Here is an 18830-nt window from a genome sequence, read left to right as displayed (position 1 = left end):
GTGTGAGTTTGAAACGTCCAAATGCATATGAATGCTCCTCATGTCTGCACAACATTTTTGATAGCAGTTAGCCTCCAACGCCTAGACTTAATTTTGACATATCCTACAATGATGGGGTAATTAGTGCGTGCGTTTTTTTTTTAATTATCTAGTTTTAAGCACTTGTATCAGTGAATGAGTCGTATTGCAAAGTGCAAGAAAGAAATGTTACGTGGGCACATTTGAAGTCCCAGTAAGCTAGCAAGAGGCTAAATTTGAGAAGTGTTGGTAAGCATGAAGAAATACTTTAGTTTGCACTAATTAGTTTGATGATCGTGCCTCTCTTTTTTTACGGCACAACTGCCAAACAACTTTCACATCTCAGCGCAGCAGTAACTTCTCTGCCAAAGGCGTACTCCGCGGCTCACCGTGTAGACTACATTTCCCAGAGTGCATCGCGCACCCCATGATGTTCCTAACAGCTGACAGACGGTGAAAGCCACTAGCAGAGAGCTGTCTGTTGGGGAGAGAGAGAGAGAGACTCTCTCGTCGCTAAACAACGGACTGAAAGGTCTCGTTCGAGGGACTTTTCAACAACATCCTTCCATCGATCGTTTTCATTGGATTGTAAGAGAAGAAGATATATTCGCTTCGATCAGCCTCCGGTTCGGAAGCTGGGGACATTGGCTCGGTCAGGTGCTTCTTTTCACAATAGTTCGCCGGGGCTGCTGCATATGTCGGATTTGATCCATTAACGCTTCGACTCCAGCCCTCCCAGCTGAGCCCAAATGCCGAGGAATGGATAGTGGGAACATGGTCGAGAGTGGCGACAAGCCGGAGAGGGACAGTGGCGGTGGCGGCGGGGGCGACGAAGCCATGGCCGCGCTCCACCAGTGCCAACTGATCCAGAACATGATAGATATCTCCATCTCCAGCTTACAGGGGCTCAGGACCAAATGCGCCGCGTCCAACGACCTCACGCAGCAAGAAATCCGCACGCTGGAGGTAAATGGGATGTTCTTGTGACAAAAGGGCCGTCATGAGTCTTGTCAAACTGCGGAGTCATGAAGCCGCCACGTCCGCCTCCATCGCATAGGCTTTTTGCCTTGTTAGGCACCCCCCCCCCCCCCCCCCCTCCAAAAAAAAAAAAAAAAAGACGGTCATCTATTTGTTCATGTTTTGCATCAGCCTCTCAAAGATGCTTAAATGCTCCTGGTTGACCTCTAATATTTTTTTCCCTTAAGGATACCCCGTTGCTTAGTTCATAGCACAATCATCTCGGCTTAATATTGAATAATCTGCTTTTATTTATAGAACTGCATGCGCCGCACATGCCGTGCTTGTATTGTAGCCTAGACTCCCAGAGGCTCGCACGATTAACAAAGTAACAAAGGGGGGGAAAAAACCCGAATTGCACAACATGTTCTTGTTTTTAAATGCGACGCTCAGCCTAAGCTATCGTGCATCTGGATGCAACGCTGTAATGACCTGACATTGCTTTGCGCAGGGCCTCGCTGCACAATGTGCTCTTTTCTGCTATGTGTCAATGGATGCACACCGTTTTTTTAAAAATGCAATTTCGACAAAATAACTTAATGATATTCAGCAAGATTTCAATGATTCTGCTTTATTTGGAGCTCTCCCTTTTTATATATTTACATTTGGCATTGTTTTAGCTGACAAAAAAAAAAAAAAAAAAAATCAAGCAACAGGCTAGTTAGATTTCATCTTAGCCGACCTTCGTTTATATGACCAAAATAATTCAGTCAACTAGTATAGAGCAGGGGTGTCTAACTCATTTTAGCTCAGAGGCCACATAAAGGAAAAATTCAGCCAAACTGGTAAAATAAGTGTACTACTGTATGTGTATGTGTGTGTGTATATATATATATATATATATATATATATATATATATATATATATATATATATATATATATATTCTTTACATTTCCTGAAATGAATGAAAATTTTCTGTGATGGTTTTCCCATTTTTTTATAAAATACTTATTTTGTATAGAAATCATAAGATGAAACACAAATTTCCTGAGGAAGGAAAATCCCTTAAATAAAATATGTGGTTGTATAAATTTTCAAGGAGTACAGTGAAGTGCAATCAAAATTTCATTTTTCTTAATGCTACACAAAACCATCTTCTGGGCCAAATTAAAACTCCTTGTGTGTCTTATCCAGCCCGCGGGCCGTAGTTTTGACAAGTACCAGATTTCTTCTTTGCAACTGCCATTTGCTTGTAAGGAGGCCATCCGTTTATTGTTCGTAGCCCATGTTTTGATTCGTAGTCTTCAACTAACCCAACATGCATGCATTTGGAATATGGAAGGAAGTTGGAATACCTTGAAGTGAGCAGGTGCAAACCCCAATCAGGAAGGCCAGTACAGTAGGAAAAAAATGGTGTATGCAAAGACAGTCTTGACATATGGCTCCATTGTTTGTCTTTGTGCACCACCGTGTGGCCAAATGGCTGATTTTAATTGTGAGCTTTTAAATTGTCGCACAAGGAGCTTCCCAGATAAAGAACTTCCCAAAAAGTAAGATGGCTGTATTATCTGAGAATGTATTCTGTCTATAAACGATCCAAAGCGGCTCGGTTTTAGATGTTAAAAGTTTAACCAGTAGGGGGCCTTCACTTACAAAAGCCTGCTCATCAAGAATAAGAACAGGAAGTTACTGACCTTATAGTAGCTATCGGGCAGTTACGCTTTCAAATTGACTTGTGAAATATTTTTAAGTACTATCTGTAAATAACTGCCGGGACACGATTACAGTATTTGCGTAAATGACTTACATAAAACATTATGCAGGTGTGAACTAAATTGTAGTCAGGACGTTTTGACCTTCAATGGCAATTTGCTAAGTGCGTTAATGCTAATCGTCATTGCTAACAGCTGAGTACAGGCAAATTTTGTTGGTGTCTAAAAATTCATACGTACAGAACATAAATTAAAAAAAAAAAGTTTTTATATCCACGCCAACTCATGTTCAACTTTTGTGGATTACAAAAAAATGAAAAGTTGAGTGAGGGGGTTGCGAATATTTAATTAACCAATGGAATAATCAGGAAGATAATTGATTTTAAAAATTGCTTAGTGACAGCCATAGTATATACTTAGCGCTACTTGCCAAAAATGTCATACCCCATCACAGATCCCCTTCACCCTAACAAACATTGCTTTATATGTCCTTTGAAACTCCCACAATACATTAACACACTTGAATACAAATGTTGAATTGTATTTGGACTCCAGACAACGTTAAACTAAGCGTGTTAAAAATCTTACAAGTATATCATCTATTTATTCATAATGCTCATGTGACCTCCCTTGAGGGTCACTCTTAATCTGAGGCCACCACAGGATCTGTTTATGCTTTCTTTTTCTTTTTTTTGTTTTGTTTATCAAACAATAATGTCAGCTGCAAAATAACTGATTAAAGAGCTGTCAGGAGAATTTCATGTAATGTGCTGACATTTTTAGCTTTCCAGTTATCCATCTTCTGTTTACGTGAGGTCTGCGGCTCCCTCAACGATGGCGACATGGAGCATGGTCCACTCGGACTCAATGTTCCCTGCCTCGCAAGGGGTGAATTTAATGATGATGATGATTATTATAATTACAAAAAAAAGCTGCATCTAGCATAAATTAGGTGCTAGCTTGCAGCTCTTTAGTGCTCCATATAGGCTGGCCTGATAGACATAAATGATCTTGCACACTTTGATGCTGATAACCTGACACAGTTGCTGTTCCTACTGATCACTTTTTAACAAACAAGGCTGACAAATGTGTTTCCTGCAAGTTCATCTCTCAGACTAACATTATTGGGAAGAGATTATGAGGGGGAAATTAGTATGCTGCTGAGCGCAGTTTAAATTGAGGTAAAAAGGAGAATGTTGATCATCAGAAATTTATGAAAGTTGCTTGTTTCACCAATTCAAGTGGAAACGTGTTTATAATTGTTTTCGTCATGTCCAATTTGTCTTAGCAAGACATTAAAGGTAATTGCTGAAACACACGAGTCATGATTGGAGAATCCAGGATATCTTAGTAGGAGAGTTCCAATTAAAAAAACCAACTAAAAACAAATGTCCAATACAGTGGACACAAATGAATAGCCTGGGTCTCAGCAAGTTATATGTCCTGTGATTGACGAACGACTAGTCCATGGTGTATTTTTCCCTTTTTGCCAAAATTAAGCTGGGATAGGCTCTAGTTTACCCTGATCCTAAACAGAATATGCAGTATAGAAAATGAATGAATGATTACAGTGACTGCACAGTTGATTAATATATCATATGGGACTAAAACAAACATGTATAATTTATAGCTCCTCAAGAAATATATGAGCTCTTTCCTTTTGACAGTTATTGTATTTTTAAAGCCAATGTCAATACTGGCCTATATGGTTGTGTCCATGAGCGTGCAAAAAAAAAAAAAAAAAAAAAAAGCCAATCGTCAGCCTCTATCCTTCAGCAGGCGAGGCATGCATGACACCCTGGAAGCAGATCTGATCGAGCTGAGTACTTCCTGAGCGCGGCGCCTTGCACACCAATTTGTTGCGAAACTCTCACGAGAATAGGGCGGTCATGCTTCTTGTATTGTTTCTGAATGCTTTTTGCGCCTGCAGTCGGGGCCTTGTCAAGGACTATTTTGTCTTTAAGTCGAGGTCTGAACAGCGTTTTGTTGCTTCAGATAATTGTGGAGTACTGCCCCTTTCTCTTAAGCAATTTGTTATAGCGTTGCGGTTCGACCTGATGAGTCGTAACATTCCGCCGCCTCGTCAAGTTCTCAGGTGGTCTTGCAGCATTTGTGTTTTCAAGTGGTTGGCGCTAGCAGGGCGGGACTCTGACTTCCTTTGTCTTTCCCAGCACTGTTTTGACCTCGCTTCATACCGCTTTCATTTCTTGTTTGAGATCCGTTGTCTTTTTCAATGCTCTCTTTTACATGGCTAATGCAGTTGGTAGTTTTTGCTCCAGAATAGTGGCTTTAATGCGGGTTAACGTCTTAAAGCTGCTAAGTTCGTTCAATAATAATGCCAATGTCTACAAATAATTCATATTATGTTTTCTTACCGATTTGTTACAAGCCAAACAGTTGTGCCAATTAAAACGTTAAACATTGCTTTAGTGCAGTGGTTCTCAAATGGGGGTACGGGTACTTCTGGGGGTACTTGAAGGAACTCCAGGGAGTATTCGGGATTTTAAATAAGACAAATCAAGAAACATGCAAAAATCAGTTAAAAATGATTATTGAGTTAATTGTTTTAGGAAAATATAATTTCATAAAACAATTTTTATGTTCAGTAGGTTATTCAATTTCGTTATTTTGAAAAGCCAGATTATCCTCCATACTAAAATGGTTCCACCGAATTTGTCACGTGCCACTTTTTGTTTCCTGTCGAGTTAATATTTTATTTTTTTGAACAGATCTCTACTATGTTCCCAAAAGAAGACACATAAAGCTGAATATTTTTCTGTGGACAAATATTTAAGTATAATTTCTTCTTTTTTTTTTTTTGAGAACATGTCTGACACTTCATGTTGATTATTTTTTGTGGACAAATATTTATTAATGATTGAGGGAATGATTCATTTTTGTAAACAGATCTCTTCTGTAAACCCGAAAGATGACGCTTAATGTTTAATATTTTTCTGTGGTCAAATATTTATTTAATATTATTTCTGTTTGAGAACAGGTCTGACACTTTAGGTTGATTATTTCCTCTGGACAAATATTTATTAACAATTAACATTTATTTTTGAGAACAGATTTCTTCCATGATCAAAAGAGGACACTTTATGTTGATTATTTTTTTTGTGGACAAATACAAATGACGTTTGGAGGGTTCTAAAGTAATGTTTTGCAGGAGTTAAGGGGTACTTGGATAAAAGCATATTTCACAGGGGGTACATCACTGAAAAAATGTTGAGAACCACTAATTTAGTGTGATAAGGTCTGTGAAGATCTTTTCATTTCAGATTTGTGAGACATCATTTGCTTGAAACTCCCACACATCCACATGGATGTTCAGTACCTGCCAAATGCTGCAGCTGTCCATTTATTTATTCGAAAAAATAACAATCTAATTACTTCACTGTTTTTTATGTTTATCTTTTCCGTAAATTGTAGATTCCTAAAAGATGATCATTCCATGAAAACCGTCATATCTACAAAATGGAAGAAAAGAAGTATATGAGTTTGTTTTAGGCGAATACTCTCGGCTAAATCTGTAGAAAATGTCCATTCATTCATTCATTCATTTGCATTACCTGTTGCTTTCATGAAGGATGAAACTGAGTAGTCGTGCTCATATTCAGTATTGGACGATCAACATTTGACGATCAAAATCTTGATGGATTGGTACACTTTTATTTAAAAGTTATTTTAGGCAGAGTGTTATTGCATAACTGTCGCTCCCCACTCCCGATACAAATATAAAATTGTGAAATAACATTCAATCGCTGATACACAGTGCTAACAAACGGCGTAATTACGCAGACATTGAAATACTGCACCAGTCGCCACTGTTTACCTTTTACTCTGGCATAAATTAGCCGCTAGAAACTAGCACTCGTGTTCAATGTAGGCCGGCGTGATAGACGTAAATTTATCTGCACATTTTGATGCTTATAGCCTGAAACAGTTGGTGATCGTATTGATCACAGAAGCAGCTATAGAAAATAGGCGGCCCTTAAAAAAATGCATGAAAAAGTGACCTTGCATAATCAAGTGAAAATATGTGATTCGGTCTTCATCGTTTTTTACCGAGCAAAAATATCCACTTTATTCGAATGCTCTATTTGACTCGAACGTTCTGTAGGGTTTCTGAATCTCAAAAATATCCGATACCTCTCTCCTAGCCACAGCAGCAAAATGCGCAGTGACAAATAATTAGGCGTGATTGAGATAACCTCTCAGCTTGAGTTTTAATGGCGCCGAGTGAACACCACAAGGTCAAAGTAGCTCTCACACAGGTGACGCAAAAGCGGCCTTGCTCGAATATTACACTGGAGTGTAATCAAGAGCGACTCCAATTCACTTTACATGCTCATTGAGACAGCTTTATTATTCCACTTGAACCGTGTGTTGTTCTGCCTTGCCAGTGAGAGGATAATGATACCGGCCTCTCCACATGGAGTGCTAACCGCTACTTCACTTTACGCATGTTAATCCCACTCAGTCTGGCCTCTGTCTGCCTCTCGCGCTGCCTACGTTCGACTTGTAGTGTGGCTCTTTATAGATTTCTGATTTGGGCTCCATCATATCCACTTTGCACCGGAGTCTGTGCTCTTTTTGAAGCTGGTTAGAAAGTTCCGAGCATGTAGCGAGGACTCGAGAGTTCTAATTGTTCTTTCCAAAAGACGTTCACGAGCATGTCTTTTTAATTGCGGTATTGCATGGCGGTGATCGTCGAGCGGCGTGGCGTCACCGTGTTTTGTCTCCTCTGCGCGCGAGAGAGCCTATGCCGTGCGCATGTAGCGTGAGCTGTTTTGGCTGCATCTATATTTAGACATCTTCTCTTCCTACGCATTTTCAGGGTAGGCTGTTAAATAAGAAAATCAAATGACGCGCAAAGAGGCTGGGAGAGCGGGGAGGAAAGGGGAGGGGAGAATCAAAGCCAATCGGTAGTGCCGCTGCTTATGACATGACGACTGCTGTGTGTGCGTGTGTTTGACTGAGGAGAAAACAATAGAGAACGCGGTTCACATGCGAGTTCTGAGGAAGCGCGACGTTAGTGATTGCAGCAACACTGACCCTGTCTGTATTTCCGTTATGACCCGCAGTGTGTGATGTGAACCTGCAAAACAGTGGAAAGGGGGGTTGCGGAACCATGTAGGCAGGAGTTGATCTATTCTTAAACCCACCCAGGATTTGTTGCATTTTGTAATTTTGCAGCGGGAAGATGCAAGGGCTTGTATTTCCAGTTTATATTGGTTCCGTTAAAGAGTCGTATATCCGAAAACATTTTTACAGTCAACTCATTCAATCCCAAAGACGTATTTATACGTCTTTACAGAGCTCAGACATCCCAGTGTTTTTCTTCTTTTTTTTTTCCTTTTTCAAATATTAGGGTATAAAATGGCATAAAATAGTTGAATGAAATAAAACAAAAGAATCATAAAATGATTGAAATGTTAATTCTGATATGCATGCGTAAAATGCCCCCTCCCATCCAAGCTCAGGAGGTCATCGACCGCAAGCGATAACAATAAAGGAGAAGGAGGGGCGTCAAGCAGGCCATTGTCCAAGACTATCAAGCATGTACGCGCCCCTTGAAGGTCATGTGACCCGGCTGCTGCCTATCTTGGCCTCCCTGCCTGCACTATTTTTATCTCCTGACACATTTTCTTTGCTCAGCTACAAGTATAAACCGGGCAGAATGATTTCCTTTTAAAATGTACCGTCTGTCCTTGAAAGCAGTCCAGCATTTGGATTACTAGAAAGTGTGTCCCTGCTCCCTTGAAGACTGATCTATTATTACCACTAGAAATCAGAAGTACGCTTAAGGATCGGTCATAATGTTAGAATTGCTAGCGCTGTCACGGTGCACCAAAATCATTGTTTGGTATAAACCTTTTGAAACTTTACGGTTGTGTTCACAACCTAAATTGTTGCACATCATATTCTATAATTGGTCATGGGCTTGATTGATCATGTTTTGTGATTCATAACAAGTTCAGAAGCAGAATATTGTGGCAACTTTGGCAAGCCATATAAACTTTATATATAATTGTTCTCGGCATTTAAAGACAGAATTTTTTTGTCAATCTTTTTAAATATTTAGGTTCTTTAATGTTTGGGGAAATTCTTTAGTATTTAAATGGTCGATTTTTTTTTTTCTCTTTCCTGAGTGCATTTAAATGTGTTTCTATAATATGTGGAATTTTGTTGATTTGCTCTGAGATGCAGTTTCCAGTTCCCCTCAAATAGTGATAGCACAATCATGAAACAAGATGTTTAAATCAAGATCAAATATGTGATTGGGTTTTCGGTTCTTATTCTCGTCAAAATCTGATCAACCTTAGTTTGAATATTAGTATTAATTGGATATGGAGCTGGGCATTATAGCCAAAAATTACATTTCTATTGTTTTCAGTCCTGACATTTATTTAGAGAAGTCTTGATTTATTAAAAAAAGATTAATCCTGGAAATAGTGTTCTGATTTTTAGATCATAAACTTAAAATTCCTAGCTTGCACAAAAAGTGTCTATTCATAGCTTGTGCATAACTTGTTTAAATGCCACAACTAAGTAGTTTGTACTAACTAACATCTTGGCATTTTTGTGTAAAAGCTCGACTTCACAATTTACCTAGTTTTCATGTCATTTATTTTTAAGAATTACCAATTTAATTACATTTATTGCCCAAGTCTAATAGAACATGATGAGATGTTTTGTCCTCTAACTCGTTCACAGCAGCCAAGAAAGAATTAATCTTCGACGTCTATAGCCGTCAATGGCAGTAAAAGAGTTAAATGTTCTTCTGACAAATGCCAGATTAAGTCATTTATTTTCTGCATTTTGATAGACTGCATCAAGATATATTGACAAATAGAATCAAAACTCATTCACTGCCATTCCAGTAAAAATGGATTTTTCACGTCTAAAGCCGTCAATGGCATTGAATGAGTTAATTTGGGTCACGCATTGCTAAATAGAAATGAAATCAAGTTAAAATTGGTTGATCCTCCTGTGAAAATAACCTGCTTTTGCACAGAATTTGGTTGCTTGGTTTTCTGTGTGGCGGGGGTTCGCTTCCCTTGGCACGTGCCATAATGTGGCCATATCAGCAAGCGTCAGGAAAAATCGGAGAAGCGTCGTGTTCCGGGACTCTCTCTTTCTTTGCGCTCCTCTCCCGTCCTGGCTGACACGCTGGCTGTCACTCATCCCTTCACAGCATTAGTCCGTTGCCATGGCGCCATTGAGCCAGGCTGACAGGTGGGCTCTGACGCCATTTGTCTCCCCACCACCACCCGCCCACCTCCAGGCCACGCGTCAATAGCTGCTTTCGCTACTCTGCACCAAAAATAAAATGAGAGAGGCCTGTTGTTATCGCGCTTTGTTGACACGCTTGCGAGCCCAACCTAAATGCCATCTCGGTGATATTAAAGAGGGACTAGGGGACTTCTCGCTCGTGATATTTAGCGAGATAACACATGAGTCAAACGCTCCGTAAGTTGCCCATCCCGCTTTGTTGCTGCGCAGAGCCACATGATGACATTTATACGTTGGGTTGCATTTTGCCAGCGCTCAGTGTTTCACATGCATGGGAAAATCCCACTGAAATGTTGCTGACGACTCAGAAGAGAGGTTGCTAGGTAACCTGACGTCACGGGCCCGCAATGGAGTACAGGGAGGCAAATCGGGGCTAGCTCGTTAGCCACATCAAGTGAGGTGTGATTTGCCTCTGGACCTTGTGTTCCGTCCACGAGAAACACAATTAATGTCGTTTCTTTGCATGTGGAGTAAAAATATGTTGTGCCAGCATGTGAGAAAATGGGGAAGGAAGAGATTAAAAAAAAAAAGCTGCCTTTCTTCCATACATCGAAGGAGCTATTTTAACTTGTTGCCCCTTTGTCATGCATGCAACTATGTTAATGTCACATAATTTATTCAAAAATGGAAACACTAGGAAACACTATCCAGTTCAGTGTTTATTCATAATTCTAAAAAAAATGATCATTCTGAGTTGTAGATGACTCGTGATACTTATGTCATTGATATCGTGCCATCAATATGACAAAGAAATATTGGAGGAATATTTGGTGAATGAAAATGTGACTGAAAACATGTTTTCGTTATTTGAACTTATTCGAAGTCGGCAACAGTTTAGCATGTCTTGTTGTTTTTCTCAGCCATCTTAATGCTGTGGATAGGGCTCTACAACTGAGTGACTTATAGTTCCCAGCTATGTTTTTCAAGAATTACAAGCTAGAATTCCTTGACCTCCTCATACTGACTGGCACTGTTTATAAGTTAATGTAAAAATAGGTTTATAATTGTGGTTTGGGCTGCATTAGGGCTATATAAAAAGAAGTAAAAACAAAACGTACCAGCTATTCAATGCTACAGATTTCGCAGACGGGCATTTGTAGATATAATGTTTATGTGTTCATGTTTCCTGCAGCAAAATAAAAGCTTTCTTGCAACATTTAGTTCTTGCATCAAAGCCTTTTGTCTACTTCAAGTTCCACAATGCATAGCAAGAACTTTGCAAATGTCAGAAGTTGTATTAAATGATGTTGGTGTGTCTAATTATAGCAGGTGATTGAGGGTGTGGGGCGCTTAATCTAGTGTCCCTCATTTGTCTGAAATTGAAGGTTTGTAGGTTAATTAGAAGCGGCTATCAATATTTCAAGGCTATTTGTAAAATAGAATAATGGAAAAAAAACTGGAAAGTTGGTTTTATCGATATTTCCATTCAAAACTAAATCGTGCGCTGTAGCAGACAGCTGACACAATCTTTTTCTTTTTTAGCGTCTGACCTCCGCTAAAGATGCTTTTTTGCGCGTCGCCTCATAGTCTGTAGTCTGGATTTATTTCTTTTTCCATTTCAAGGCCAGTCTTTCTCAGAGCACCATCTGTGTGCTTTTTTTCTTCTCTTATAACTTTGCCTATCATCTAGAGAATTGAAAGAGCGGAAAAAGACGTGCGCTCCTATTCAGTGCTCAGGCACTTGAGGTCTTTTGCTGGTTTCGAGGTAGATGGTGTTGCACGGCTCATCTGAAGGTGCCGCCCGCTGTAATGGACCCATGCAGATAGACTGCACGATAAGGGGACACACAATCCGCCACACAACTCGGCCTGCAAACCAATACTGTGGTGTGTATTGTAATACATACAATACTTACTCACAGAAGTACTGTGCTAACTGTCTCTCCATTCAGCCATGTTTAAAGTTAGTTTTAATGTAACATGAGTTACCCAGTATCTGTTTTTTTTAATAGAATTAAATTGATCATTGGCATATTTACTTTTTATCCAAAATGACTATTGTAAATTGTGATTGGATTACTGTAATGTATTTGCTACATGTACAGTATTCATCATGGCTAGATAATATGGCTTTAAATCAAAACATTATTTATGATTTTTTTTCTGTTTCCTTGAAGGAAAATAAAAAGAAATAAATTCAAGTATTAAAGTATTCAAAACAAGTTTTTCATTACATTTTTTTCTTGGTTATGCAGGCACTGAAACCGTTTGTTTGTTTTCAGTAAGTAGATTTAAGCATGAACGTTTTGTTATAAAAAAAACTGCATTTAAAATCCTTTAACTTTCTCAAAAATCGACAATGCTTTGTTTCTAAAATTACTTTGAATTTCAGTGCACCTAATAATCAAAAAATACAATAATAGAATTCCATACATGTATATAAAAAGTCCTTTTGTCAAAACCTGTATGTATGAACATGATTTTTCTAAAGTTCTGTTTAAAATGATAGAAGGAGCTGGAATACTGCATAGATTGAAATGTAATGTCACATTATTTACAGCTCTCTCATTACATTTTATGTTGTGTTGTACTTGAATTATTCTCAGCAAAAAATATTTGAAGCTTGGAAGCAGTTAGAAGTTTTTACTCATTTTTTTTTTTCATCTTGGCGTACGGAACATTATGTGAAACTGATTCGACTCATGTTTTTCTTAGCAGGAAACAAGGTCACTGGTTGCATTTTTTTTTTCTAATGTGGAAAAAAAGTTGCTTGAGGGGTTGGAAAATTTACTAAATATAGACATAGAATACTAATTTGGCAACATTGTGCTTTTGTATACTATCTGCTGCAAGATATGCTCAGAACCAACAGAAATTCATTATTTGATACTACTATCCAACTCCAACTATCCAATACTAATATTCTTTGTATATATATATATATATATATATATATATATATATATATATATATATATATATATTCTTGAACTGGGGATGTCCAGTTGACAATCAGATCATGGGGAATCTGGCCTGATCACAAAATAACACATTTTCACTTCATTATGAAAAAACAACCATTGTATTTTTGGGGGATAAATCTAAACTTTGCTGCATACTATTTTATTCTTCAACTCTAACCCTCCAAATCGCTCCATGAATTTTGGTCTATGCGGCAAATGTGCCAACTAAAATGGCAACAGGAGCAACAGTGTATGAGACATATGTGTGTCTCACGCCAGCCTATATGGAGCACTTAAGCGTCGCTAGCCAGCCACTAGTTTATGCTAGCTGCAGCCACTGGTAAAAACTGTCAACAACGTCATTAAGGTGTTTTTTTAAGGCCACTAATTGGCGATTGAATGTGATTTCAAAACAATGTTGTGGTATTATACAAGGAGTTAGAAGCAACAGTCGCAATCCAGCAACTTGTCAAGCTGTTATGTGGCAACACGCTGCACGGGAACAACTTCAAAATAAAAGTGTTCCAAGGCATTCTTGTCCATATAGTATTTTGTAAACTAAGGTTTATTTTGAAGAAGGATTTCATACTGTGTTTTTGACATGTTTTACTTCTATATAGAGCAGTGCTTCTCAATAGTGGGGCGGGCCCCCCTCGGGAGGCATGAGGTGTGGGGGTGCGGACGACCCCAGGGAAATGACTTTGTTTTTCTCATGTGAAGTGTAATTGCCATAAAATAATATTCGTCAATTTTGTTTTTCCTCTGGTTTTAGGTACTTGGATAGTTTGATGACAGTTTGATGCACTTGGTTATTTTTTTCTGTTTTAGATGAAGCTCTAACCCATATAAATGCTGTAAAAATAATTCACAGTTGTTGAAAGTTGATTTTTCTTAATGTTCAAAAGTATACAGGTTTAAGTATACGAAAAAAAACATTTTAGATACAAATATTCAGCGCATGGGGGGGTAGCTTGGCAAAATATAATTGAGAAGCACTGATGTACTGTATGAATAATTATTGCTGTGATTGGCTTGATATTTTTCTGATGTGCACACTGCAAAGCGGGTATCCGGGGCAAGGAGACAAAAAAAAAAGACCAGCATCTTATTATTTTTATGTATTTATTTTTTTAACTAATGTACTAATGGAATAAACAGTCAAAGAGGTATTTATGTAACGCTATATTATTCTGAATGTATTATAATACTAGGTGTGTGATGAAAAACATTATGAATCAGAAAATGCATTTAAAATAGAATAACAAAAAATGTCTAAATAATAAAATAAATAATATGGACAAGTATAAAACAAAATAAAATTATTTACCTAATAAATACATATGATTTAACAAAAAAACCCCACTTTAGACCATACCATCTCTGAATCATATTGCACACTGTGTCGACAGTATATACAGTACATATCAAATCCAGCTACAGTATTTTATGGAAATGATGCACATCCATAAATGTGGCGCTCTGCCGTTAACATCAACCTATTTCACAGAGATGTAGTTTTTCTCTCCAAATTACATTGTGCAAATGTACTCATGTGTTTGTTCATTCAAAATATCTCGCACTCCGGGGGCACAGTGAAACTGGGTCAAACACACACTGTCGGTATGTCGACGACTTGTGTGGTTACAGTTTGTAGATTTTCGAATAGAAAAGCTAACAGTACATATTGACTATGTCCTGTTATTTTAGCACAACTTCTTCTCTGGCTGCCCCTCCCCTCATGTGTCGTGTCCTTTATTGCCCCCTGCAGGTGAAGCTGCTGAAATATATCTGTAAACAACTGCAGTGCAAGCTTAAAGTGCCCGAGACCGAGAGGCCCGACAACCTGGACAGCTATCCACGCTTGCGAGACTGGCTCCGCATCGTCAACTTACGCTCGGAACTCATAGAGGTAAACTCAGATCGAGTTCGTTGCATTTATATCTGTTTAATAGCTCGCAATTGTGGTCGCATTACTACAGACTATGATGTGAATTCTATGGCAGTTATGAAAAACGAATGAATTGTAAAATAAAGGTTGCGACTCTGAAATGGATGATTGAGGGCTTGGTGCCCTCCAAAAGTATTGGAATGATCAGGGCAATCTTATTTTTTATTGTTTTTATTGTTGTTGGGTGTACTCAAGACATTTGGCCTTCAGATGGGAAGATGACTATGAGACGAACGATCCGAATTCCAGCTGTTTTGAGTTCTACTTTTTAGGCCTGCGCAACAAATGTTGTCAAAATGACTTTACTGGATATTTTTCCTCTTCAGTTTTGCTTTACTATAAGACCCTACAACCCATTTAGGACTTCGTTTAAAGTAATATATATTTTTGTAATTTATTTATTATTTAGACAGTCTTTTTTTTCTGGATAAAAATTCACACTAATTGTTCATTTGTTAAAGTATTCTATCGCAAAATTGTCAGTTATTTAATGCATTGAGTATATATTTTTGCATTAAAAATATGTGACCTAGATGCTTCTTGCTGCAGATGCATGTTGCCTAGAATGAAGGTCCCTGATTGCTCTGCACCAAATATTTTGCTGATCCTGACCTCTTAAAAGACATTTCCTGCTTTACTTCAATTCCACTTGTGCCAATTTTAAAGGACATACTTGAAAGTAATACATCATTCATTTTCACTTCCCTCCTTGGCAAATTCAATGTCGCTATCATTCCTCTACTTATTTGTTCATCATATTTTGCTGCATTTTTTTATCTCCCATCACTTGCTTTCCTTCCTGTGCAGCTGCAAACTGTCAGCTACTGTATGTTTTTGTTATCCTTGTTTGCGTTTGTCTTGTGACCTCACTGTAACGTGATCATCAAGGATGTTTCTCATGCTTTTTATTCTTTATACATCCCGCTGTGCTTTATAAGATGTTTTTTTTTTTTAAATAATATTAGTTTTTCTAATTACAATTGAACTAAATCAGATAAACTCTTGATGACGTCATGCAAAACAATTTGGTTTTTCTGTTTGGCACCACCAGAAAAGGTGTATGCTTGTGAATGTTTAACACTGTGTAGAACTAGGGCTGAACAATAAAGTGAATAAATTCAATTAATATGTTTTTTAAAAGTTAAAAAGATTTGAAAATGCGCTAAATCGTGAAATAGAGATTTTGCAAAAGTGGCAGAATGCTGGAGGGCTGCTTTACAAGACATGTTTACAATGATATTATTTCATTGAGACATTTAAAAGGATCTTTATTTAGCCATTTGTAGCAACAAGAAGTTATTGCTTTGTCTATAATTAACTGTTTTACTACCAGCCATTTTTAGATTCTCCTTAAGCTTAATGTTTGAATACATTTGGAAAACAACAGCTCTCATGCTCTATTTTCCACAAGATTTTTTTAGATCAATCAAACCGTTAAATGAGTGTTTGCGGGGTTTCTTTCATTAAAAATGGGAAATCTTTCTCTTTCATTAAAATGGAAAATCTTCATTTAAAATTGTAATCCGTGTCCTTTTTTTCGACCATATTGTCCAGCTCTACGTAGAACTGCATTGCGTCATACTTTGAGGTCCCCCCCCCGCATATCTAATTGAGTTCTACATGCACACATTATGCAATTCTCTAGAGGAGAACTGAAGCTTAGCTCATTTGGAGTTACACAATTGAGAGATTTGATTTTGTTTACCTTATTCAGCGATCCAGGCTTTAGTTTGAGGCCATGTCTGTCATGTCGTCCTCTATTGGTATTTGAGAAAGGGAAAGTTTGGCACCGGCCCACATAACTTGGCTGTCCGGTACTGTTCTGTGTTGTCTGTGGAAACGGCATATACATAAGTGGCAAAGGCTGCCAATGCAATGGACACAATGAACCATGTCATTTAAAATAATATAGAAAACTAAAATGACTCTGTTTTCAAGAAACGATGTCATAGCATCATATAATTTTCATAAATGTCGTAACACCTTGTTCAAGCACATGTTGCTTTGGTGTACACTTAAGAGTTGAATAATTTGTTTGTCCTGACCTATGAGACAAATGATTGAGGTGGGTGTTGCTCTCCTTCCACTTTCACTCTAAAATCTCTGTTTGCGCATTTCCATTTGCTTACAGTGGACACCTGAGCGTAGGACATTGCCCTTGCTTTCTGATCACTGTTTGCCCTGTCGGAGCACCGCTTTGACCGGACTGATAAGCAATTGCGCACTTCCCATGTCCAAAAACAACATCCCAAACTCACTGGGCTTGCTCTTGTTTCCTTCTGATTCATAAATGATTATATCCGCTCATATTGCTCTTCTTTGGCGGTAATGTAGACATTGGCTGTTCTTCTAGTACAATGTTAACCGCTAAGAATGCTACACATGAATCTATCTAAGAACCTTATGCTTAATTCTATATGTACAATGACATTTGTTTTTACAAGCAATGCTTAAGTGAGCAATGCAAAATGTTGGACAAGTAATTGACCCAGATGTCACTATTTTACACAACCTCAAGTCACAGTTTGTTTTTAAAAAATTAGTTGAATAGAAATATAGTGCAAAATAAATACATGTAAAAAAAATTGACACACTTTCAATTAGTGATAACATAAACACATATGATGAGGATAAATGTCCTTATCACATCATTATTTAAATGCAAATAGCCACAAAACGCATTTGAGGAACCGAAAATTAACTTTTTTTTTCTTTTAACTATAGCTTTACAGTTGTCTCTTGTTATTCGCAGGGGAATAGCTATCAGGCTAGTGAAAATCCACATATACAGGTACTAACGGAAAAATTTGAATATTAAATAAAAGCTGCATTATTTTGGCAATTTAACATAAAAATTAAAGCCAACACGTTTTATTTTGCCATAACACACATTTTGCCCTAATGTAGGCGTTACCTGTATCCCTTCTATTATAATGTTGACTGCAAGTCCAGAAATACAACCTTTTCAGGATTCTCTCATTTTTTAAGTACAGTACTTTTATTTGACCACCATTGAAATGAATTGGGAGGCGAGTGTTATTTCAATCATCATACTTTTAATATTATTAATTGGCCTATTGTCTGCCAAAAATCGTCATCAGCCTGAAAAAAAATCCAGATTGGGCTCTTGTAAACCATGTTAGCTAAATCACTGCCACCTGTCACCCATTATGAAACTGCTACTAGGTTATCAGATGTTTTCTATTAATCATTTTTCATTGTTTTTTTTGTTTTTTTGCTTTGGTGTAGGCTGTGGAATCCAAATTCTCCCTGGATGCCTTACTGCAAATGGTAGGAAATCAGGTGAGGGACACAATGCGAAGGCTAGGCTTCACCTCAGAAGAATGTGCCCGACTCAGTGCTGCCCTCTCCTGCCTGAAGAGCGCAACTGAAGCCGGTATGTGTGTCGCTGCCATCTCCCTACATTTTCACGCATTCTCCATGGATGCTGACCACCTTCTTTCACCCTTTTCTGTGCTCCAGGAGGTGAACTGAAGGAAGATAGCACAAGTTGGTTGTCTGAGTCCACCAGGAGGGACAGTGGTTCTCTACTGACCGCAGATCAGCTTCCCAGCTTCGGGAACCCGCTCCGGCCGCACAGTCCCTCGCCTCTAGCCCGCCCGTCCACCATCCATTCCACGCCCTCCACCCCAAGCGCCACTTTTCCTCATCCGCGCTCCGGCTCAGTGTCGGCGGTCCCCACGCCCGAGACGCCACACCTCCACGGTGAAAGCCCCCTGTCAAATGCCTTCCCCATGTCCTTATCTCGCTCCAACCGTCTCCACGGACATACTTCCACACCGCCCGCAACGCCGCCGTCCAAGCGGCGTCACCGATTGAAGCCTCCGTGCACTCCACCGCCTCCGTCACGCAAAGTGCTACATCTGCTCCCCAACATCACGCTGACACGCAGCAAAAGTCACGAATCGCAGTTGGGCAATCGCATCGAAGACCCACTCACCAACAAGTAAGTGGTCGCAATGCTTTGGA

The 18830-nt window shown here is 38.6% G+C and overlaps 1 protein-coding gene across 7 annotated transcripts in view; it reads left to right on the top strand.

The window, feature by feature from the left end:
- Positions 1 to 481: 481 nt before the first annotated feature.
- LOC148408869 (kinase suppressor of Ras 1-like) overlaps positions 482 to 18830 on the top strand; it is a 30067-nt gene continuing 11718 nt past the window's right edge. For all 7 annotated transcript variants that reach the window (XM_088441393.1, XM_088441396.1, XM_088441395.1 and 4 more), the window contains exons 1-4: positions 482 to 984; positions 14661 to 14801; positions 18090 to 18237; positions 18324 to 18807. In XM_088441393.1, the coding sequence (XP_088297519.1) occupies positions 778 to 984; positions 14661 to 14801; positions 18090 to 18237; positions 18324 to 18807 (980 nt within the window). In that variant the 5' untranslated portion in view covers positions 482 to 777. The remainder of the gene's footprint in view (positions 985 to 14660; positions 14802 to 18089; positions 18238 to 18323; positions 18808 to 18830) is intronic.

This window comes from Hippichthys cyanospilos, chromosome 18 (assembly GCF_059441005.1).
Source record: "Hippichthys cyanospilos isolate Australia breed blue-spotted pipefish chromosome 18, RoL_Hcya_1.0, whole genome shotgun sequence".
NCBI classification, from domain to species: domain Eukaryota; kingdom Metazoa; phylum Chordata; class Actinopteri; order Syngnathiformes; family Syngnathidae; genus Hippichthys; species Hippichthys cyanospilos.
This window is presented reverse-complemented; position numbering and strand designations above follow the sequence as displayed.